Here is a 25,975-nt window from a genome sequence, read left to right as displayed (position 1 = left end):
AAGGAAGGAAGGAAGGAAGGAAGGAAGGAAGGAAGAAAGGGGGGTAAGAAGATATTTGGGGCGGAGAGGAAAAATAGCTGATACAAAGGGCTCGATAGAAAATAAATGTCTAGAAAAAAATGTGGGCAACATATGTACAAACATGCCTGATTCAATTGATGTATAGATTGTGATAAGATTGTACAAGCCCCCAATAAAATGCTTTAAAAAAAAATCCCTCTGCCTGCTGCTTCTAAATTGTACCAAAATAAGTGAAAGAGCCAAAGAAGCTAACAAAAAAGCATATATAAAAGCTAAGTAAACCTAGCAATAGTATCATTGCTGATTACCAACTTAAAAATGATTGAGTTGCTATTTTCTTTGCTCTCAGGAAAGAAAATAAGTAAAGCAGAATTTTACTTTAACTTCTCCGAATTAAAAGGATAATAAAAGAGTAAAAGGCAAAAGAAATTTGATAAATTTAACAAAAAGCATTTAATTGTATGATTACTTATAATTTGTATCAGTGCCCAGATATCAAATGGATAATGAGTTTATATTATCTCAACTTAACTAGAATTATAGCTGTTAGGGAATTATTTGACATATGAAGTATATAATGCCCTAGTTTCTTAAAGTTATGCAGTTCAGAGTACACAACTTACTTCTTAAGAGAAATCTTTTAAAGGCATAATCTAAAACAAGACCTATTACTCAAGCAAACAATTAAGTCAAGTGTACATTTGCCTGGAATGTACCAGTGAAGAGACAAAGCACCTCCTCTCATAAAGCAATCGCCTTGAAAGATATGTGACAAGCAAATTATGCTCAGTCCTACAAAAGTGAATTAAAGGGTAAAATGAGAGCACAGAAATATAAAGACCTAACCAGGTTAGAAATACTGATTCTTGTGGATGGGTGTTCAAATGTTTTACTTATGCAGACTTACTCCTATTAACAAAAGGGGTATCAAAATAGAATAAAAATTTGAGAAAAGCACCATTAATGATAATCCAAATGGATTAATTAGCTCTATTATCAATGTTAACTATTTTTCTATCCATTTTAAATAAAAATAATTATGGCTTACCATTTTCTTCAACTGTCATTGGAATATTAATTTCTAAGTATGAGCCAGCTCCTACATTTACATGGACAGCATTTGTTTCCTACCAAAATAAAAATTAATTCACATGAAAGATTCATTATTTTACTTTTCTTTTATTATTATTTGAGAAATATAATCTCCAGTGATATTCAATAATTACCAAAAGCTCCCAAAAATAGAAGTTCAAATTTATACCAACTTATACCAAAACCCTACTAAAACAATTTAGTTGGAACAAAAAGAAAATGAAGTAGAATATAGCTTATAATTCTATTACAACTAATAAATATATTTATATTGCATGACACTTAATAAAAATATACCAAGAATAGCATGCATACAATTGGCTTTGTTTGATGTGGTTTGGTGAGGAAAAATGAATAAAATTCATACAATGAAACTGTATGAAGGAACAGTCACCAAAAAATAATACAGAAAATTAGGTTCAAGTTTTAAACATAATTTATATTCTTTGTATTATTTCAATAATTACCCTATTTTTAGTAAACAGCAAATCAATTGTTGCATCTGCAATAATATTCATCCGTAGCTCAAAAGCAAGGATTTGTCTTGGTCTCCCAGGCTGTGCAATTTCAGAAACTTTCAGAACTTGATAATCAGGTGGAAAGAAAAACTTCCACAAGCAATCTCTACATAAGGAGGTAGAAGGAATAAAGACATGTAATCCCAAGTAAAAAGTGTCTGAAATCGGTATTCTAACTCTGTATCATCATTGCTATCTCATATAACAATTCGAGCACACAGAAATTATCGTGACAAAGCAATAACATCTAATCTCTATCAATTTCCTGGAGCCTAGCTTGTTGCTAATGCCTTTAGTGCACTTTGAACTCCTTCCATCATTACCATCAGTTCTTGAGGAGATGCTACCTCCAGAAATCTGGCTGAACGCAGACCAGTTCTTTTCGGTATAGTGGCTGTGTGTAATCCTTCCATCTTTTCAATGCTCCTATGCATCATTAAATATTTTGCCTGTACTCAAAAAACTCGATGCCATTGAGTCGATTCTAATAGCAACCCCGTAAGACAGCGTAGAACTACATTTGGGTTGCCATGGCTGTAAATCTCTATAGGAGCAGAAAGTCTCATCCTTCTCCCTCAGAGCAGCTCCTGGGTTCAAATCACTGTCCTTGTAATTAGCAGCCAAATTCGCAACCCACTATACTACCAGGACTCCTTATTTTGCCTACAGAATGCTTGATGTCATATCACAGCTGGTGTAGACTTCAGTCATTAGTGTTCCATGTCCCAAATTTGTTCTTACGATAATCTCCAAATTCAGGTGGGATTTACTTAAGGTTGTCCTTTGACTCTCACTGACTTGTTTGCATGTGTTTCTGCTTCAACTTAAACAAACACATGAACAGCTGATGGTCTGTTCCACAGCCGGCTTTCTCCAACTAATGATATAAAGCTTCTCTCTCATGTCTCTTTGCACAGGAGTCGATTTTATTCCTGTGTTTTCCATCTGATGAGGTCCACATATAGTCACCATTCATATTGCTGAAAAGTGCTATCTGCAATGAGTCAGTCGCTGGTTTACAAAATCCTCTCAGGTGAGCTCCAGACTTGTTTCTCCCACTCTCTGGGCCCTAACTATCACTCCTTTGTTTACAACTTTTTTTTTTTCAGTTGGGGCTTTTTTCTTTTTTTAATCATTTTATTAGGGGCTCATACAACTCTTATCACAATCCATACACACATCAATTGTGTAAAGCGCATTTGTACATTCATTGCCCACAACTTTTACATTATAATCAGTCACCAGTAATGATCAGTGCATCTTATCTGCATCCTTGGAAAGTTTCAGGCTATAGATACGGACTTAGTTTTGTTAGTTAATAAAATGTATAAAGTCATTATTTTCAACTGCCACACAGAAAATATACCACAGCTTATTATGGAAAAAAAGTTATAGAAGGAAAATTGAAATGCAGTAAAGGTCAGAGTATTTGTTTGCTAAACTGAAATTTTATCCACATTTACTTTCAAGTTTAATAAATAACCTAATTTAAAATGTAATAAATGATATAAGCATACTACTAGAGATATTCAAGTAACAAGCTTACTCATTTACCACACAGTTATTTAACATATTAAATATTCCTATATACCTAGCATACCAAGATTAATAAAGTATAAAACTTGATAAAGTATATAGTTCTTCTGATGTTACTTAGGTAGCACATTTTAAAACATATCAAAAGAGTTGGCATTAAGTTGGTTAAGGTCTAAATCTTCCTTATGACTTCATACCACTGTTCTAACTACAGTGAAGTGAATGACTTGGTATGGCTCTTCTAGCCACAGTCTACATGCCTCCCACCAAACTGTTCAGTGTGCCCATCCTTCTGGATAGGAAATGAGCCATCTCAGAGGTGGGAAATGGGACCTCTCAATCTCCTTTCAAGAAAGAAGAGCCACGAGGAGAGAGCATCCCAAACCCCTGCCCACAGAAGTAATGGAAGCAGAGGCAAAAGTACCACAGGAAAACAGTGTGGCAGTGGACTTCCAAACAGGTAGCAGCCTTTGAAATTCTGAGGGTAGTTCTAGTCTTTATTATGGTCATTATGAGTCAGAATCAACTTGATGGCAGTGGGTGTTTGTTCAATAAATTACCTGTCTTTTATCACTGAATTCCCAATTACCCGGGGCATACAGTAAGCAAATAATTGTTGACTAAATACAGTAAGAAGAAATCAATAGGTAACCTGCATATTTGCCATCATTGTGGTTAATTAGCAAAATTACTTTTAAAAAACCTCTACAAGCAAATTATTATTTAGGTCAAAATATTTTCTTGCCATAATAAAATAGTTTTTAAAAATAGTAAAGTACTTGTCAAGTAAAATGCTACTAGTATAACAATAGTTTGAAAAAGTATTATAACAATACTTTGAAAAACTTATAAAAAATATAATTTACAAAAGTACCTCTGCCTATCAGCCCATGGTCCATAGTTGAAATCTGTTCCTTTACCACATACTATATCCAGTCCCCAACATGGAGGTAAGTCTTGTAATTTGCAATCCTCACTACTCGTGTCTTCTTCAATATTTTCTTCTGTTTCTTCTGGAACAAGCCCTATGTTGCAGATTACACAACATAAGGATAATTACTTAAAATGATCATTAGAAAGTTTCTTTAGATCCATGGTTCGCACAGTTTTTTGGTCTCAAGAAATTTCTTCTCTCTTAAATGTTATTAAAGATCCCAAAAGAGTCACATGAATTATATCTTTATTTTTCCTCAATCTTCAAAATTAAAATTAGAAACCTAAAAATACATTTTAATAAAGCAATAAAACCATTAAATGTCAATCCAATATATTTCTAATATAAAATAATTACATGCCTTTATAAAAGAAGAAACTTAATGAAGCGTTTTGACATTGTTTTCACCACCACGATCCTGTATTTCATTTTAAAAATCACACACACAAAATCTTCAATCCAAAAGACGGGAATTTATTTTTTAAAAACTTTAGATCAATGCTTTAAATGATCAAATTTAAAATGAGTCAAAATGGAAAACAAATGATAAGGTGTTAAATTTTGACCTAACTGTATCTGCATTGATCCACTTTCCAATGCACTATGTCTGAAAACAAGGCTATTCACATCCCTGGTCAATGGTCCAAAGAGTTTCGCCAGAGACTCGTCTGCACAGGGATTCTGAAAATGGACTTGGGGCTTTCACTGTCGTCTACAGCCCTCTGCAAAGCAGGTGCTTAGGATTTAAAATACAATTCCTACCTCCAGTTTTATATTTTATTATTTACAATCCTTGAATCACACAGGCTGTTGTATTTCTTCTATGTGGATATAGAATGGACTTGCTTTGGGGTTTATTTTAATCACTTGTTCAGGTAATTCTGAATGTTCTTCTTTGATACTACATCAAAATGCAGTTAAGTATTTATTCCCTTAAAGGTTACTCGCAATAAAGATCTTAAACGCATCCCTGATCTTTTCCTGCTCAGATACATTAAGACCAACTGGTTGTTCTTTCACTTTGAATATATTTTTACTTCTGCCTAATTTTATAGCACCATGTATGGGCCATTTGAAAAATGTTGGTTCAGAGTTATAAATATTTTTTCATAAATTGACAAATCATAAAATATATTTTAAATCACATTTGTAAATATCACAAATGATCCCATCAGAAAAGCACCTCAGTCACAATACTGTCACTTGAGCTACAAGCATGTGACGGCTTGAAGGGTAAGTACTTCCCATTTTGTTATAGAGAATACTAGCATATCAAAGGTTGGATGACAGTAATAATTTTACTACTTAACCAAAGCCGTTTTTAAGTAAAACTGGCATTCTTGTGTTATGCTGTGAAAAATGAAAAAATTATTAGTATAGTTTGGAGCTACTGTCTTGAGTTATGCTATAAGAGCAAATCTATCTATTATTGTTTTTACAACATCAGTGCAAATGTCAGCACATTAAAAAAGGAAAATAGCACCTTAATTTTGTGAAGAAAATAGCTTTGAATTCATAACACACACACACACACACACACACACCCCGAGAGGTCACAGCAACCCCTAAGAATTCACAGACTACAGTTGAAGAACTGCAATCTTTGGACAGGTGAGGATAGCACAAATCATCTTAGTAGAATTGAAAGATTAAATTTTATGATATGTGAAGTATATGCCAATCAATCTATTTTTCAAAATACTAAAGTAGAAAAAATAAGACTAAAAATCAAACCTCTAAAGACTTCAATAATATTGAAGTCACCTCTGAAACATTTCCTTGATTTCTCTTTAAACTTTGAACCTCAAATTTAACATATTGCTATATTTTGTCTTGTTTTGTTTCCACTGAGCTAAAAGGAACTCGTTTTACTATAATTCCATTTTCTTATTTTTTATTTGTGGTCATTAGCATTCTAAATTTTTGAAGTATTTCTGTGAAAAACAAAATCTGACAAAAAGATTTTACTATGTAGTTCTATTTTACAGTAGAACTATTAAAAGCTTTAGTTAACTTTGGAAATACAATACAAATATTTAATATAAGCAAATACTCATAGTCACATGTATCATTTACTGGTGCTTATATCCTAAGTAGATTTATCATTAGGTATCAGGATTTCAAAGAAGCATCAGAATTGTGGCTATGAAACATATTTCAAAGTATAATTAGTACCTGGCTCATCCATGTAGTAATAGATGTCGACATCATTTGACTGCATCACCACGAAACCTTCTCCCATTAATCGTGGTGGTCTATAAAACAGAAAGGGAAAGGCAAACTAACTACATCTCTAGATCCTAAAAATGTGCACCGTCCTACTTAATCACAGTAATAGATTCAAATAAAAATTAAAAATACTAAAAAGCCTATCAACAGTAGAAACTTGAAAAGGGAAAACATATTTCACATCACAATACACTGTTCCACAATTGCATATGATTATAAATAAAATGGTCCCGAAAAAAATGCTCTAAATATATTAGCTCAAGAAGAAAGTTTTTTTGTTTTATTTTTCATTTTGTTTTGAATGAGAGAGATCAACTTAGAATAAAGTTTAAGTAAGTCTAGATGAACAGGATAGGAAAAGTCTGAATTTGTACAACAGGATTAAAAATTAATTTATAAAAATAATTTTATCTACCTGTATAAAAAGTATAATAGTTCAATGATACTTTGAAAAGAAAAAGGTTAGGTCATTCTAATCATATACAGCTTTATAATGCCCATTTCGGAGAATATGTAGTTGATAACCTTGAAAGAAATTTTTTTTAAGTGAAAAAAAATCTTGAACTCAAACTCTGCAATGATGCTTCTGTACCATCAATTAACTTTCCATAAGCTACTAACCTTTATCTGCTTTGATTTAACAACTTTTGTCTTTATCACTTACTACAGTATCATCTTCATATCAAAATAAAATTCCCAATACTAATATCATATGATAGTACTGTAGTAATAGTGCTCAGTTATATCTGACCTCCTCTGAATTCCCTTTTACCATGAGGCAAGAATCAGACATGTCTTCATCCTCTATATATCTTTACCTATTCTGATACCAACCACTCCTCTCCTGGCAATGTACTTGAATGCTGGGTTCGAAATTCACTGCAATAGCCACAGAGAACTCACAGACAATACTCACAACTAAGGTGGTTTAAGAAGGGAAGTGCAGCAGCCCTGGTGTCAGAGCAGTTACACATTGAGTTGTGAACCTCAAGGTTAGCACTTCAAAACCATCAGCTTCTCCAGAGGAGAAAGACAAGGCTATTCAATCCCATAAAGACTTACAGTCTCAGAAATTCACAGGGGCAACTTTATAAGCTTGTCCTATAGAGTCCCTGTGAGTCAGAATCAACCCCATGGCAGTGATTTGGGGGGTTGGGACTACCACAGGACAGGATTCCAGACCAAAAACCAAACTCATTGCCTTTGAGTCAATGCTGACTCCCAGTGACTTCCCTGTGGGTTTTCAAATCTGTACCTGTTTACAGAAGTAGAAAGCCTAGCCTTTCTCCTGCAGCACTGCTGGTGGTTTCAAACTGTCAACCATTCAGATCATAGTGCAACACATAAACAAACCACGACCAGGGCTGCCTACAGGACAGGGTAAGAAAACATTAAAGATGCAGTCATTGTCTTAGCCTATGGTGCCTCTGGTCTCAGCCACTTCAGACAAAGATCTCAAACGTGCTGCACTTCCCATTGCTCGTGAGATGTCTCTCTGTCTGACTTCAAAAATGTAAGGAGCCCTGATGGCCTAGTGTTTACTCATTGGGCTGCTAACCAAAAACATGTCTCATCTTTATAGGTGTCGTAACTAAAACTAACCAATCTCCTCTATTATTGTTACACATGACCTATTTACGTAGCTCCACCCAATCATGTGTAGGGAGTTACAGAGACATGGATAGACAAGTCATATTAAGAAATTTTACTCTAAAACAGATGGATATAAATTCATCTCTTTTCTAAATATGTATTGACTTACAAATGTTAGGTATAATTTCACAAGTTAACTCTTTACACTAAATGAGCCCCAAAGCTGTCCCATTCTAACTCCAATAATGCCCCAAAACAATGTTGATTCAAATTTGAAGTTTTCATGAACTCAAAATGAAACTCTATTATAACACATTTGTTAATATATTTAAATAAATTTAATTCACTAATTACTCATTCCTTCCTAAAACAAAAACCCACCTGCAATGTATATTTTCTAACATAGACTATCATAGCTTAATTGTACAAAATAAGTTTCTAAAATATGTTAAGAGTAGGAAGTGAAATGGGTAGAAAAATTATAGCTACAATCATGCAAAAATGTTTTAAATTAGTTTTTTTATTGCTACTGTATACATTTATCCTGTAATGTAAGTGTGGTAGTCACCTAATCTGGTGCCAATTTAAGGACTAGGAGTGTAGGGGTGGAGTCTAGGCTGTCAATCTGGAGATACGCAATGAGACTTCTGTGTGGGTATGGCCTTCTGAGAATTCTGGGAAATCTGGTACTTCCTCCTTGGAGGTGGAAGACACCTCTCTCTGCTACTCCCTGGGAGACATTGCAGAAGACAAGCCACATGGACACAACCAGACCTCGGAAGCCGGAGAAGCCACAGAGAGACCCCTGTCAGCGCTGAGATGTTTCCAATGACACTAGATCCAAAGACTTTCTACCCACTGGCCTGTGATCTTCTGCATTCGGTTTCATTGCATGTGTTACGTGAGTCTGAAGAGGACTTTATAGATTGATATCGGAAATATGGGCTAATATTCATCTGGACTGGGCTGGGATGTTTTCTCAATGTTCAGTTGCTCTTGTATATAAATCTCTTTCTTATACACATATGTGTGTCCATGGATTGGTATCTCTAGTCTACCCAAACTAACATAGCAAGTGAGATATAGTAAATTACTATTGTCCTTCTAGCCACAATCCCTTGTCATGTATTATATAGTCTAGCTTCTATGCCTGTGGCTATAATCCCAGTTTGGAGTGAGGTCTCTGCTATGCAAATGTGTATAAGAGCCAGTTCAAGATACCTGTCTGAAGTCACAGAGGTTCAGACCAGAGGCACCATAGCCTGTGGCACAGAGGTCATGTGATGAGACAAGGAGACTAAGAGACATAACAGAAGACTAACACCAAGACTGTGAGTCAGAGCAGTGGACTGGCTTCCTGACCCATAAAGGCCAAGACACAATGTGGCTGAGAACTGAGGGCTGGAGAAACACTTGGCTACTGGATCAGGAGGTGTGTTGCAGTGGACTAATGACTGTACCCTTCATGTTTCCTGATCATGACTTGTGGTAATCTGTTACTTCCCTAAAAAATCCCCTTACTCATGAATATCGTCTGTAAATTCTGTATGGCCATTGCTGTGTGGCAAGGAATTCCTGAGCCCAGTATAAAAGCAGAATGGAAGGAATGCTTGGAGTCAGAATGGCAATGAAAAATGGCGGGCGTAGGCAGAGGTGACCCATGGCAACAGGGAAGCAAGAGGAGGTCGGGCGTGGCCTTCCTTACCCTTTTTCTCAACAGGACTGCACTATTAATGGCTTTCAGAGAGAAAACCTAATTAATGCACAATTTGAAGCAGAGATATAAAAAGAATGCTAAATATTTAGTTGATAATCTAGATGAGATATAAAAAACAGTATGCGTTATTTTTTCCACAAGATTTTCTTACTCATCATTTTGAAGACCAACATATCTTGGGCTAGGAACAAGCATGACGCGAACATTTTCAAGTTTTCCTTTCACAATATGCATAAATTGGTCGAGATGACTTGAAGGTGGTTTTGTAGTGTAAGTTAGGAAAGCATCATCAAAGTTGATACATAGAGTTTGAGGTTGGTAATGATTCCCAAAGGCTACCCGTCCCTAAAAAGAAGACAAAAGAAATATAGCATGCTGTTCTTCCTGGCTGTTATTTTTCCTTAGCTGATTTTACAACAAATACTTTTAAATACCAACTCCATGGTTCTACTTTAGCACCACATGATATTTAAATTATTTGACTAGTCTATTTAGACGACTATGGAAAACTATTAAGCACTTCTGAATAAATAGCCTTTAAGGCTAATAAATTTGTGTTAAACTAGCGCCCGGTGGGTTTATGGTTCAGAGATGGGCTGCTAACCTCAAGACCAGCAGTTTGAAACCATCAGCCACTCTTGAAAGAAGAGGCTTTCTACTCCCATAAAGAGTTCCAATCTAGGAAACCCACAGGGGCAGTTCTACCCTCACTTATAGGGTCACTGTGAGTTAGAATCCACTCACTGGCAGTGAGTATTGGTGCTAATGTAATTCTTTCACACCTTATAGAAATAGGAACCAAAACACACGCCACAAAAATTACTGTCTTTTCTTAGAACATAAACCGCCACAAGTAAAAGTTCTACAATATTAATCCACTAAACATTAATTATACTTACAGTGCTCACATTGACCTTTATGACTGGGATAAGTGATCTCCATGAAGATGTGGGGTCTTGTGATTCTGTTTTTACTTTCACTCTGAGAGAGAAAAAGAAAATTAACATAAACAAGAAAAACTTAAACTCCGTAGGCTACAGTTGACTTCCTCACAAAATACCTTACTAATTATCAGATGTACCTTTCTAAATACATCTGGTTCTGCTCCAGCAAACAAAGTAATGATCATCTATAAAAATATTGATATCTTTAATTTTATGTCCTTTATTGAGTTTTTAGAATTACATGCTTAAAAACAAAATTAAGTTTTTAAAATAATATATAATAATGGCAAAATGATAAAATATGCACTACATCTACTATATTGCCAAAACAATAACTGATGTAAAGCACAAGTCGTTTTGGTGTCTTTCACCATTTAAACACTTCTGAACCAACCCAGCTGTTCCTTTTCCTTCCTTCCCCATCACCTTGTGCCAATCTTATCTTCTCAATAAAACGAATATAAAACAGGTTAAGAACACGAAAAAGGTCAGCTATACATAAAGTATGCAGTTTTAGAAAACAAATTCACAGAACACTTCAAAAACTCAACCACCTTTCTTCAAAGAACTTCTGGTGCACAAGTCGCTCTTCTGAGGCTATCGCTACAGTGTCCCTTAGCACTGACCTCACTGCCTCCTCCTTTTCCCTTGAATCCAGACTTTTCTCTTTCCTCACCAGAATCAACCCAGTGGATGACCACACCTTGCCTAAACTGTTACAACACCGTCTAACTGGTCTCTTGCTTCCAGCCGTATCCTCCTCCAATAACCTTATAGCCTTCACGTAAAATCATTTTCCTATACTGTACCTGGTTTCTGTTTATCTACTTAGTCTAATTAACCGCCTTTCTCCCTTCAAATAATTCACTCCAGCCACAATACATTATTTTTCAGTTCCCTTGTTGCATATGATGTTTCTTCTCTGTGGTATATTTTTAATTGGTTTCTTTGCCCATTTAACTCATACATCCTTCAAATGCCAGACCTCTCTGATCCCATGGAATTTTATTCTGTCCTACGGTGGTAGCATATCTTGCATCATAAATCGAGCGAACTCCTCTACTAGGATGCAACATCATTTGGTATTTAAAACCCAACCAAACGCACTGCCATCGAGTTGGTGCCAACTTACAGCGACCCTATAGGACAGGGAAAACTGTCACTGTGAGTTTCTGAGACACTGACTCTTCACAGGAGTGCAACGGTTCTCCAGCAGAGTGGCTGGTGTTTTTGAACTGTTGACTTTGAGGTTAGTAGCTCAACACATAACCACTACGCCACCATGGCTAGCAACATCAACGTGGTGGTGTAAATTTGCGAAAGCATATTGGTGATGGGTACACAAGATGATTAAAAATTGGTCTCACTGAACTGTACATGTGAAATATATTAAGTTGTGAGATTATTTTGTTATTTTATAAATATAATTACCTATATACACATATACAAGAGTGTATGCCATTATACGTGTTCACAATATTATTTAATCTTTCTTAGTTATTTCATAATTTCCATTTATTTCAACTTGTGATTTTGGCCCATGTCTCTAAGACTTCTTTTGTCAAGCAACATGTTCAGGCTTCCCTCTCACATTAATGGACATGTACACCCAGAACAAACAGCTTCCTTGATTATTAACCCTGAAATAATTATTTCAATTTAATCATCTTTTTGTAAATCTTGGGAGTGGAATTGGAGAAATGAGAAAAGTAACCATCATTTCCTCAGTAGTGATTTATTCCTAATCATTTAATCAAGCTTTATCCCATCAAACTACAAAAGTGTTCACCAAAATATAACAGCACAATCTAATAATAGCCTTCTCTTCAGATTGATTTTCTCTAAGACACAGCATTCTTTTATCACTACTTTCTTTTTAAAACTTCCTTCTTAGCTTTTGTGACTGTCATTCTTTATCTTCCTACTCCTTCTGTCTCTTGCCCCATCAGCCAGACGTAAGCACAAAGATAATCTACAGTGCATCATTTTTTAAGAGTGATATATAGCCATCAAGGTTAGAATGGTAAGACTTTGGAAAATTCATTTAAGGTTATTAAATCACTTAGAATGGAGTTAATAACACAACAGCAACCATCAAAATTGTTCTGCTACAATATTAAAGTTCTAAGGGTAAAACATATTCATATAATTATATGAAGATATAAACAAAAAAGATACTTTCAATTCTATACCTAAAATTAGGAACTCTCTATTCCAGATAGCTATAGAGTTTTATCTTACAATAGAATAATTTCACTTTTGATATCTTTTAGCCATTCCAAATGTGCTTCAACTCCTTATATTTATCTTCAGACAAATTTATCCTAAACACTCTATCTGAGATTTCCACTAGTTTGGGTTTTTATTTCTTTCCTAATACAAAGACTAAAAGTTTATTGTTATTTTCTGCCTGTCCTGCCTCCCTAGACCTCCGTCCATTACAGATAATCTATCACAAAGCTCAGCGCCCTTCATGGTATCGCTTGTACTCGCTACTTCTTCTTCATTTCACCACTATCACTCTAACCCAGACTCTTCTCACCTCTCTGGGGCCATGTTTTGACCACTAGCACGATATATGTCATTAAACAATGATCTTCAATACTTTCTCAATTATTAAACATATTTTTTTCTATAGAGATTTAGACATTAAATATATTTAGGCCTTATGGACCAACTTTAACACCATAACACAAAAGCAGCCATAGCCGATATGTCCTTACAAATAGGTGTGGCTATGTTCAATCATACTTTACAAAAACAAGCGGTGGGGTGGACTTGACTTGTAGGTCAAAATTTGTACATCGCAGTTGTAGAAACATGTTTTTAAAAAATAAGGTAGACCAAATATGTAGCAATCTTAAAAGACATAGTGATGCACAAAAATCAAATTATGAAACTATACACACTGTATGAATTCATGTATGGTTTTTTAAAAACGCATAAAACAAAGCCATACATTATAAGTACATATACTATATTTATGTATATGTGTATGTGCATCTAAAATTTTAAAAAGAAACCGAATTGATAACAGTAGTAATCAACATGGAGCAAAATAGCACTAGTGAACAGAGTGAATAAGTTATAGTTTATATTATATAAAACTGTTCATTTCAGTTTTCAAAGAATTACACTTGTATTTATATAACTGAAAATTTTAGTTAACTTATTAAGAAAATGTATTAAGTGCTTAGGTGAACAGAGTCAATAATATTCTGATAAGGATAAAGTTTAAAAAATATGACATTGAACCTTTCAATTTTAGATTGGGTTCTTGTTCTTCCATTTTCCCGTGTTTTATCATCTTCTTTTTTGGGTGGAATTATTGTTGGTTCCAAACCAAACAGTTCTTGAAGGCGTCCATAAAGATCAGAACGATTGTAGACATGAAATTCAAAGTCATTGACTGTGATGTATAATCTAGTTTCTGCCTTTGGATCTATAGACATCAATTACAAACAAAAAAAATTTTTTACTCAATTATTTTTTATAGCTACAGTAATTCAGATTTATTTTAAAAGAGAATTTTATGAAATAGAAATGTATATTAAATTACAAACCTGATTTTACCATAGTATTTTAATTTACCATTCTAAAAACAAACTGAATTTCTAGATTCTAGTTGTGTAACACACAGAGCATCAGCATCAACTCACTAGCAGTAAGGCTTTTTGTTTGAGCTGTCTAACAAATAAATTTAAAGATATTGTGTTAAGAACAGTAAAAATGTCATTTACTGAGTAAAAGAAAAATTTTACCCGGTGAGTAAACCTCCAAGTTTATACTAAAACATACAATAGTAAAATGCTCAGTGATGTATTTAAATAACACATTAATATTTGAGCTTTTATACCTCAGAAGTAGGATTTTTCATAAACACATAGAATTTGTTTTTTAAAAACTACACAATACCAAAACAAAGGTTTTGTGAATGGTAAACTTCAATCAAAATCTTATAAAAATGAATAATTACATTAAATTTAAGTAGCAGTGATAATTAATGAATCAATATACAAGCTGATTTGTGGGGCATTTCTTTCTGTTAACAATATAGTCCATGTGTTTATAAGTAGAGCAAAGCAATACATACCACATGCCAACCACAGAAGGCAAGAAAAGGACCATAATCAGTGTCAACTTTATGAACCATATAAATTTTCTGACATATTTTACTCTTTATCCATTCTTACCTCTACCCAGTACATTGAAATGAAAAAAAATAGAATTAAAAATTATCTGTTAGAAAAGATTTTTTTAAATAGGTGAAGGGACTATATTAACTTTCAGCTTTAGCATCCTCTTAGTCCCAGACTTTGTGAATCTTATCATCCAACACTGTGACATTCACATAATGGGCTCCAATGTTTTTGTTGTTGTTAATAAAGGGCCTGAGACTTAAGTTATGCACAGAAACAGCTCTTGACTTAACAAGCAGCTGACTGACTGATTGGGAAGGGGGCCTAAACGAGTGCTGTACAACAGCTCAAGGTTCAAGCAGTTAAATGAGACAGCTTGTTTTCCAAAGGGAAGTTAGTAAAAAATCATGTATTTAATTATGTAGTTCAGATATCTGATATTTGTAGTAAAACAATTAAGGTACAGAAATATTCCCAGGACCCTTTAACACTTAGAATCAATATTTCATAGAAATACAAAAATATTCAACTGGCCTTTAAAAAACTGCTCAGGGTAACAACTTAGCAAATTAAGTAAAACTTGCTACAATTTTTTTAAATACCAGATTATACTAGGCTAAAGCTTCTAAGACAGACAAAATAACAGGAAAGGACAAGTTTGTCATCACAATGTAAAATTTCTTTTGGATAAGAAGATGTATGCCTTACTCAAATTTGAATATGTTCACTACACATAAAAACAACTGATCCTCCTATCATAAGCAATAAGTCAAGAAAAGTAAATTTTAAAAAGTTATTGTCATTGAGTCAATGCCAACTCATAGCGACCCTATAGAAAAGCCCCTGTGAGTTTCCAAGATTAACTGTGTAAAAGCAGAAAGTCCCAAAATTCTCCGAAGGACTGGCTGGTAGTCAAACTGCTGACCTTGCAGTCATAGTAGCCCAATGCACAACCACTATGCTAGAGATCCTTGAGAGGGAAATATAGGGCATGTAAAAGGGTAAGGAAGAACTAAAAATATATCCCTATTCAGAAATGATGACCTATGCATAGAAATTCCCAGAGGTTCCACAAGAAAGCTACTGGAAACTAAATAGAAGTCAGCACAGTACTACAGGATAAGAGATCAAGATGCAAATATCAATTGCAATCCACTCTAGTAACATAGTTCTTGTTACTGTTGGGTGCCACGGAGTTGGTTCTAATTTATAACAGATGGGACACACCCAAGGTCATATTTTTGCTCTCATGTACTTGTTCTAATTTTCTTCAGCTTCAACTTAACTTGCATATAAGCAACTGACAGTCAGTCTCTGGCCTTGTTTGGACTGATGATATTGTGCTTCTCCAGCGGATCTTCCCACTAATGTAGTCAATTTGATTACATGTAGAGATGGAATTTATAGATGTCATTTATGTTACTGGAAAAATATATTTGAAGTGACATCATTGAGCTTGCAAAATTCTATTTCTGGGATCTCTAGCTTCATTTTTAACATCAAGGACCATATTTTCCAACTAATTATCCTCTTTGTTTCCAACTTTCCAACTGAATCACTAGTAATTATCAATGCATTTTGATTACATGTTTCATTAATATCAGTTAAGTTAGCAGAATTCTTCAATGTCTTTGTCATTTGCTTTTACAAAAAGAACCCCATAGAGGACATCAGGGAAGTCTTACCAGTTTCCATATCCCTACCACCTCGCCAAAGATAAAATGCTTAAGAATGAATTTAACTAGAGACATAAAACCCTTGAGCCAAGGAAACTATATCAAGAAAAGCAAAGCAAAAGTACACTAAGATAGCATTTCGCTCTGGCAATACTAGCCGTGATCAAACATAAACCAGAAAATAACAAACACTGATGGTGCTGAAGGAACACTGGAACTCTTATCTACTGCTGATGGGACAGACCACAGTATGTCCAACCGCTATGGGAAATCGTATGGTGCTTTTGTAAAAAGCTAGAAATAGAAATACCATACAATCCAGCGATCCCACTCTGAAGTGTAAATCCCAATGAAAGAACCATGGCGCCAATTAACGTAGGAACACACCTGGTTATTGCAGCTTTCTTCACAGTAACAAAAAGAAGGCAACAGCCAACGTGCCCATCAATGGATTCATGTATAAGCATAATAAATAATAGTGATGAATCCATGAAACATCTCACATTTATCAGTCTGAGTAAATCTAGTGTACATTATGCTGAGTAATATTAGTCTGTCTCAAAAATTGCATGATACCACTATTGTGAAATGTGAAGAATAAGTTTACATAGAGAAAGAAACAATCTTTGATGGTGATGAGGGATGAGGGGAGGGAACAGTGGTTATAGAACATAAGTGTTACTTCTGGTACAGAAAAGGCAGGACACAATAAGAATAAAGTCACCTCAACATGACCAAAGAGTATCAGGACAGAGAGGTATGGAACAATAAAGGGCAACTACAGTAAGTGCTATGACATACACTCCTACAGGAGTCATAACAAATAAGAAGTTATCAGTAGGTACCTAAGTAAATACATACACTAAATAGCTGAAGGTGGTCAAATGGGAGTCCACATACAACAGAATACCAAGAGGGCACAGTCATAGGGCTACCTAAGAAACTGTTAGATGTCAAAGCTTAGGTTCGTACTCTTGGAAGACATCTGGATAAACTGGCAAAACACAATAGATAGGTAAGGTTCTACATCCTATTCTAGCGAATAGCATCTGGGTTTTTGAAAGCTTATGAGGGGCTATCTAAGAAGCAATTACAGGTTTCTCACTACCAGGAGCAAAAGAGAATGGCAAAAACACACACTAGCAAGCAATTGCTCCAAAAGACTAATGACCCACACGAATCACGGCCTCCTTTATAACCCGAGACTATAAGAATTACAGGGTGCCCAGCTACCACTACCAACTACTTTAACCAGAACCACAAAAGAACGTCCCAATTAGAATGGATAACAATTGTAGAGAAAATCAAATTTATATTAAAAAAAGGTCAGACAGTGGTCTGAAAAAGACTGGAGCCCAGAGACTACAAATCTCTGTGGTGAGAAAAACAGATCCATAGCAAAGCCAAGAGCCTGCATTTGTTCTTTTGTTGGTGTTCACTCTAATCACAATAGAGAAATGAGAATCAGCAGCAGTGGCGGGTAGAAGTATGAATAATGACAGAGAGAGTGGAAATTGTGAGGTCTATTGGAGGAATCAGTCGTGTTAGAAAGGTCAGCTTAACCAGAGTGTGGGTTAGGTCTAGCGATATAATGGACAGTAAAGCTGGAAAGGGCAGTAACACTGGAAATAGGAAGTAGTTAACCTTGGTTGCTAACCGAAAGTTTCAATCCAATCTGAGGCATTTTGTAAGAAAAACCTAGTGACGACTTCCAAAAACTCTAAGGAGCCTAGTTCTACTATGATACATATGGACTCATTATGAATTGAAATGACTCGATGACAAATGGCTTACAGATGAAAATATAATTAGGGGTCACACAGAGGAGAGCCTGTCTTCAGGCAATTTGAAACCTGATTAAGGATTTCAAGCACAAAGGTGATAACCTTCAGAACTTTTGAAACTTCAGAGATTAAAAACAATTATTTTCATCTATGACAAAGTATAGAACATTTCAATATTCCTAATCAAAAACTCTATGATGGGATATCTTAAATTAAAAAAATAAAATAAAACTCACCATGTTGTTTCTGCTTTGGGTTATACATTTTCCACCACCGAAAAATGATAAATCCATCTTGAATTCTAAATAGGTAATTTATAAAAGTAAGAATTTAACTAGTATTTTACTTCTTAATCATTACAAAATATAGTTAATTGATAATGAGTAAGAAAATCACAAGGGCACTGATGTACTAAATACAATCTACTGTATTTTGAGAATCAGCACTTCTCACCTAATTCTCCACTTATTCCTAAGGACCCCACAGAGGCACACCATGGAGAGAGGTGACACTGTAATGCCTCAAAATCATCAAGGTGGAAAAAGGACTTGCATAGCTCTAAATTAATTATTATAATTAGGTAAAACTTAGTCCTAGATTACATTTAACATGAAAATGAAGTGCTATCAGAGGATTTTTTAGTTATTTCTAAATGGCATAAAAAGTATGTGAACAACTAGCGAGATCCTGAAGGAAGATGACAACATAGTAAAGCGCATACTTGTAAAGTTATTCTTTCATTTCTACAGATTACATTACTTCATGTGCCCAAAGAATGGTCTTTTATTCTTTACTTATAATTCTGAAATAATTTAAACCTATGCAGATGTTGAATTCCCAACATCACAAATAGGGCATGAAAAAAACAAGCTCACTGCTATCGAGATAACGCTGACTCATAGTGACTCTACAGGACAGAGTAGAGCTGCCCCAGTGGATTTCTGAGATGTAAATTCTTACAGGAACAGAAAACCTCATCTTTCTCCCATGGAGCTGGTTGTTTCGAACTGCTGACCTTGAGGGTTAAAAGTCCAATATATAATGGACTAAGCCACCAGGGCTTCTTCAAATGAGGTGCAGGTGTTAACCAAACCCGGGCACCTTCTCAACTAATTAAAAAATTTAATATTCTATTTAAACTATAAATTTTAAGAGAAATGATAAAAAGTAGAATAAGCTTTTATTTCAAGGACTCAAATGCTATTAATTATTGTTTTTCATTTTATTCAGGTATATATTTCCTAAGAGTAAAGTTGGAGCTGCTAACAGATACTAAACAATTCTAAATTCTTATTATCACTAATAAGGAACTAATGGATGAGAGCTATTAACTTCCCTTACTTTCCTTTCATATAACAAATGACCACTATGAATTTCACAACAGAAACAGATAACTTCATGGTTCAGCTTTTCATTTAGGAATAAAATGAGATCATTATTCATTTTTTATAAGCTGCTTTTTAATAAACTTTTTGCTAGTCTAAGCCTTAGCTAAATTAATCTTTTGGTAACATTTTAAAACATCAAATAATCGGTTTTTATTTACTAAAAAATAAAAGATAACCCTTAAAGTTTTATTTAAAGAAGAAAATCATATTAAATAAATTTTATCATGATTATTTTTATAGTATTTCAAGTTTATATTTTATTAAGATAAGCTCTGTTTTATTTTATTACCTAATAGACATGTCTTCTGTAATGTAATATATTTCACGAACCATGACTTTCCCAGAAAGAACAGAGAAAGAGAAGGAGCCTGTTTTAGAAGAAAACAAAAGCAATTAATGTAATTGTTTTGATATAGTGCATTAGCAATTAATGTAATTATTTTGATTAATACATCCTTAAAATTCCAAATATCCTATTTAAGCAATAATTCACAGTTCCCTCCCATTCCTTCCCTAACATCCTACAGTCTTATTAACTTCCTTTCATTCTTTAATCAAATGTAATAACAAGTATCTACATAATCATTATCATCATCAGTGGAAATGAGCCACTATATACCCACATGAGGATATTAGTTTTTGTACATGAATAATCCCCTTAATTTTGCACAACCATTAAAGATAACCATTAAAGAGCAGTGACTCACTCACTGTTTCCTTCTATTAATTGTATGACTCCAAGAACCAGTCATCCTTTAAATTAGTGGAAGAGGACCTATATTTGTGTGAGGCTTTACTTATGTCCATTAAGAGGAACTCAACTACATGGAGGTGACAATACTTCTATCCAGTAACACACCCATGCTTTTCCAGATGGTTTGGAACGTTTCAAATCACATAGCATCCTAAGACACCACACCCTTCTAGTTACCTGCAAATGTGTGGCTTATATGTAAACAGAAATCAGATAACTGTATAGGCACTAAGTAAAAAAAATTAAATATTAGTATATCAGGATATAGAAAAGAACATATATAGCCAAATAATTATAGATCTTTTGAAGAACATGGGTTATTTAAAAACAGTAGAAACTGCATAAAGGTTTTTCTTAATTGCAGATGGTGGAATCTTAAGAAATTTCTATTTTCATGTATTATATATATTTGAATTTCAAACTCTTCAAATAAAGATCTTTTTCAAACAAAAACAAAAAATTAAGACATTGCAATTACTACAGAAACAGGGTAAGAGTGGGGTAAAGGGCCAAGTGATAGTTAATCTCTAGCCATGGAATGATACAATTCCAAATAGAAAAACTCCAAAGTGCATGAAACAAAGTAATCATCAGTATGTGAAATAAAATGTATACTATAAAGCTAAATATTGCGTGGAGAAAAAAGAACTCAGTTGCTCACACTTACCAATATGAATATAGCCATGTTTGTATAATCTGTTAAGAACCAGAGTTAAAATAAGACCAACATTCCGAGAGTTATAATAGGTAAGATATATAATCCATCCACAGGATAAAATGGTCGCTGTTGAAGAGGAGAGGAGAGGGGTAAGCAGATTCTCAATATATGCTGTATTAAAACATCTTAATATCTTACTAAAAGTATGCAAGTAAAAAAAATTTATCCCATTAAAACTTGTCAGAGTTTACTTTCCATATGTTAGTCTATTCCACTATAACTTAAAAATAAATTTTAAACCAGATACTGATTCTACGTTATTTCTCTTCTCTACAGTCAATGAGCCATAAAAGCTATCAGATCAATTAAAGGAGTATTCAAGTACATCGTCTTTCCTTTTTGATGTTCCCTATGTCACTGTTTCACACTATTCTAGTTACTGAACATGGATGCTCTGTATTTCTGAATATTCTGAGAAATACCCAAGACCATTTGTTATAGTTATTTTAAAAAGAAAGAAACAGTGCGAAAAGAGCAAAGGAAGAAGAAAAGAAGCAAAGGAAGGAGAAAGAGGAGGAAGGAAAGGAGAATTTTTTAATTAAAGCAAAGTCATGGTTTTTTGTTTGTTTGTTGTGTTTTTAATGAGCAGCTGCACTCTCTGCTTTAAAAACAGTGGTGAGATTCCCTGACACGATTGCTAAAGACAAAATGGGTGCATAAACAAATGTGGTGAAGAAAGGTGATGGTGCTTGGCTATCAAAAGATATAGCATCTGGGGTCTTAAAGGCTTGAAGGTAAACAAGCGGCCATCTAGCTGAGAAGCAACAAAGCCCACATGGAACACACCAGCCTGTGTGATCATAAGGTGTCAATGGGATCAGTTGTCAGGCATCAAAGAATCAAAGCAAAAATCATATCAATGTGAACAGGGGGAGCGTGGAGTGGAGACCCCAAGCCCATCTGTAGACAATTGGACATCCCCTTACAGAACAGTCACAAACAAGAGACGAGCCAGTCAGGGTTCAGTATGGCACCAACATACAACTTTCCTTTAGCTCGTTAATGCTTCCTTCCCCTCACATCATGACCCCAATTCTACCTTACAAATCCAGCTAGATCAGAACATATACACTGGAACAGATAAGAGCTTGCAACAGAGGGAATCCAGGATAACTAAATCCCTCAGGACCAATAATGAGGGCAATGATATGATGAGGGTAAAGGGAAGGTGGGGGAACAAGGGGGAAACAAATCACAATGATTGACATATAACCCCCTCCCAAGGGGACGGACAACAGAAAAGTGGGTGAAGGGAGACAGCAGTTGGTGTAAAACATTAAAAAAAAATTTTTTTTTTTAATTATCAAGGGTTCATGAGGGAGGGAGGGAGGAAGGGAGGGGGGAAATGAACTCATACCCAGGGCTCAAATAGAAAGAAAATGTTTTGAAAATGATGATGGAAAAGTATGTACAAATATGCTTGACACAATAGATGTATGTGTGAATTATGATAAAAGCTGTAAGAGCCCACAATAAAATGATTTTTAAAAAGAAAATGATGATGACAATATATGTGCAAATGTGTTTGATATGATGTATGTATGAATTGTGACATGAGCTGTAAGAGGCCCCAATAAAATGATTTAAAAAAAAACAGTGGTGAGAGAAAATGGAACTAGTAGCATAATTAAAAGTTTATCTATATTACATATATTACACAGGAGCAGGCAGCGTTTCCTTCTGTTGTGCATAAAATCACGATGAGTCGGAATGGATCCAACTTGATGCACCTAACAACAACAACCATAATAAATATAGGCCACCTTCTAGAGCTATTTTACTGTAATTGATAAGAACCTACTTTCAAAGAACGCTATTTCAATAGCGTTTGAACAGATTGCCATTGAACAGATTCCAATTCACAGCGATCCTAGAGGACAGGAAAAAAAAACCTTCTCCATAGAGTATCCAAGGCTTCAGTCTTTATGAAAGCTGACTGTCCGGTATTTCTCTCACAAAGCAGCTCATGAGTTCAAACCACCAACCTTTCCGTTAGCAGCCCAGCATGTAACCAATACTGTAAAAATACAGAGGGGCACGTCTGACCTCTTCTGACTTTGCAGTGGGGATAGAGAATCAAACTTCAGCCCAAGGCCTGTTCATAGAAAGCTAAGGTCAGGCAAACCTCCATGCTCCAACCTTCTTCACCAATTTGGTTACCAGCTGTTCCTCCCGCCACACTCTAGTTCTCTACTGGGTTCAAAAATCCATTGCAACGACCACGAAGAATTCATTGACAATACTCAAAATTATGGGGTTTGCTACAGAAATTAACTGGTACAATTCAGAATTTAAAATGTTCAGAAGAAATTTCTTTTGGTTAGGATTGCCTCTTCCCAAACTTTCCCACAGGCCGGGCTCTCTTTTGTTTTCAAACTCTGAGACACAACGCCTCTTGGCCTGTGCCCTGCTCAGACAATATTACAAGGTTCTTTTTGATGTGCCAATAAATGTCTAAAAGGGCATTCCACTTCACCATCAGGCTCAGCGCAAAGGCACTCAGCTCTGACTCCATGGATCAGCAATCCAGTTCTCAAGGATACAATCCACACGCTAAATGAACTTCTCCTGCCCAAAAGCACTCAGCTTTACTTGTCCACAGACCAAGAAGGGACAGGAAGCCCAGTTCTCTGGCTCAGGCTGTGATTGCTGCTACCTCTGGTGCCAGTATTTTTCCAGTGCTCCTCCAATATCCAACTCTGTCTCCTGAATTGTGGAGATTCGAGCCCAGGACATTAGGGTCCAGAGAACCCATTCCACTCCTCGCTTTCTTATTTGATGGTAGTGAGATCCCCTTCCTGCTTCTGAAATGGAGCACTTTAAACCTAGCTGATGGCAAAGCTGAACAATACCTCTTTAGAATTCCATACAACTTATTTGTGTGGTCTCGCTCACTCATTGTGTGGGAATTACAAACTATGGCTTTTTGAAGCCCCTATAGTCTACTATGAAAATATTTACTATAGGGATTTTTATAATTAAAAAAAAAATGGGAGGGGGATATATGTTGCAGGGAGAAAGCAAAGAGAGTACAGCGGAACCAGGAAAAAAAGGCCAAGAGCAATGTCTTCCCTCCTACCTCCTTTAAGTCAGGTAAGGAAAGCCCAGGTGTGTTAGACAGGGTTCTCTAGAGAGATAAAACCAAATTGCTGATAATTTTAGATAGATAGATAGATAGATAGATAGATAGATAGATAGATAGATAGATAGATAGATAGAGATAAAGATAGATAAATATAACACAAGTAATGAACTGTTAAATTATAAACAGATAGATAGATATATAATACAAGAAATGAACAGTTAAATTATAAAGCAGACAAATGGCTCAGTGCAACTCACTCCCGTGAGAGAGTTGTGAGACACTAGCAGTTCTTCAAGTCTTGAGGGCCGACCAATAGTCCTCTCTAGAGGGAGAGAGCTAGGCTATCCCAGAATAGGCAGCAAAACAGCCAGGCAGGTCACCAACTGTCAGCCAGGTCACCAACTATCAGTCCTCAGCTCCAAAGATGTAAATTTCAATCATGTGGTCTTAAAGGGACCTCAACTTACAGTGACACAGTCCACAGGCTAAGTGTCCCACAGGTAGTGTAGCCTGTAAATTGAGGCACAGAACAAGCAAGGCAGCCGCACACTGGTCCGATTATCAAAGAGTGAGAGACAAGAAAGGCGAGGCTCACCGAGCCATTTATCTCTCCACCCTTCAATTAATCCCACTTGTGTTTATCGGTCAGGCTGGCACAATAAACTAACTACCTCACCAGGACAAAGAACAGAGTATCCAAACAAATCCAAAGATTTGTTTTCAAAACGAATCTTTATAGAAGCCTAGACAGATTAAAATCTTCTTCCCTAAAAGTAATAAACAGTACTTTAAGTATTCCAACTTCACTCAACCCTTACTTAAACCCCATTGCTGTTGTTGGGTACTACCAAGTCAGTTCCAACCCATTGCAACCCACAACACAACAGAACCTAGCGGTTATTAACCCACATATAAAAACCAGTAAAGTACAAGAAGATGTATTCTACTCACCCACGAGGAGCCATACAACATTGGAATTGTGTTCTGTAAGAAAATCTTCTAACTGAGTGATGCTAGGGACAATACTATCATTCTTCCTTTGATCCATTATTGAAGTTTTTTCAGAGCAGCATCTAACGGCCTAAAGAAGTTCAAAGGTTAAGATTTAGGAATCAAGATTTATTAAACTGTAAGAGAAACCATAGAAACTAAGGAAAAATGTATCATGAATATGTATTAAATCATATTCTGTTCCTTCAATATTGAGAAAAGCAAAAATCTTCATTTCTAACTAACTTATAGACAATGGATCATGTTTTTAATATCTTAGTGTCATCATTCTAAACATGTGTACATATTCAGTTTGGGTTATTAGATTCTCGCTCAAAATAAGAGATATGACTATGTTTAAATCTAATCAAAAGTGTACGACAGAATTAAGTTTTACTCCATCTTGTTAAAAGTACAGCCAGAATACTCCATAGAGGTGCGGATGGCCAGACTTCATCTTGCATATTATGGACACATCCACAGGATAAAGAAAAATCACTAGGAAAGGACATGATGTTTGCTAAAGTAGCGGGTCAGTGAAAGCCAGAGCAACGCTCAAAGAGTGAACTGAACATGGTAGCTGCAACAGTGAGCTCAAATATAACACAGACTATGAGGGTGGCAGAGGGGTGGGCAATGCTTGACTCTGGTAAACATAAGGTGCCCATGAGTCATGGGTGACTTGACAGCAACATGTATCAGTACTAGATACTTGATCTACACTTGCTGGAAAGTTACCACTTAATAATATTAGATTTATATATCAAATTGGATTAACCTCTCAAAACCTCTATCAACTCTGTGCTCCCCACCACAGCCCTACTCTCCCACTATTATTCCATAGAAAAGCACTGCCT

The 25,975-nt window shown here is 35.3% G+C and overlaps 1 protein-coding gene across 3 annotated transcripts in view; it reads right to left on the bottom strand.

Moving 5' to 3' along the window:
* KIAA1109 (KIAA1109 ortholog) overlaps positions 1-25,194 on the bottom strand; it is a 195,776-nt gene extending 170,582 nt beyond the window's left edge. For 2 of the 3 annotated variants that reach the window (XM_045287398.1, XM_004711839.2), the window contains exons 1-11: positions 25,080-25,176; positions 20,993-21,109; positions 19,861-19,939; positions 18,420-18,484; positions 13,840-14,026; positions 10,540-10,621; positions 9,792-9,985; positions 6,277-6,356; positions 4,042-4,192; positions 1,581-1,737; positions 1,070-1,148 (exon numbers count right to left, since the gene is read on the bottom strand). In XM_045287398.1, the coding sequence (XP_045143333.1) occupies positions 1,070-1,148; positions 1,581-1,737; positions 4,042-4,192; positions 6,277-6,356; positions 9,792-9,985; positions 10,540-10,621; positions 13,840-14,026; positions 18,420-18,484; positions 19,861-19,939; positions 20,993-21,109; positions 25,080-25,176 (1,288 nt within the window). Of the gene's footprint in view, positions 1-1,069; positions 1,149-1,580; positions 1,738-4,041; positions 4,193-6,276; positions 6,357-9,791; positions 9,986-10,539; positions 10,622-13,839; positions 14,027-18,419; positions 18,485-19,860; positions 19,940-20,992; positions 21,110-25,079 lie in introns of all 3 variants that reach the window. The other variant, XM_045287399.1, reaches the window with a different exon arrangement.
* Positions 25,195-25,975: the final 781 nt, after the last annotated feature.

The sequence above is a fragment of the Echinops telfairi genome, unplaced genomic scaffold, assembly GCF_000313985.2.
Source record: "Echinops telfairi isolate 266 unplaced genomic scaffold, ASM31398v2 ScPeMD7_14;HRSCAF=57, whole genome shotgun sequence".
Lineage (NCBI taxonomy): Eukaryota > Metazoa > Chordata > Mammalia > Afrosoricida > Tenrecidae > Echinops > Echinops telfairi.
This window is presented reverse-complemented; position numbering and strand designations above follow the sequence as displayed.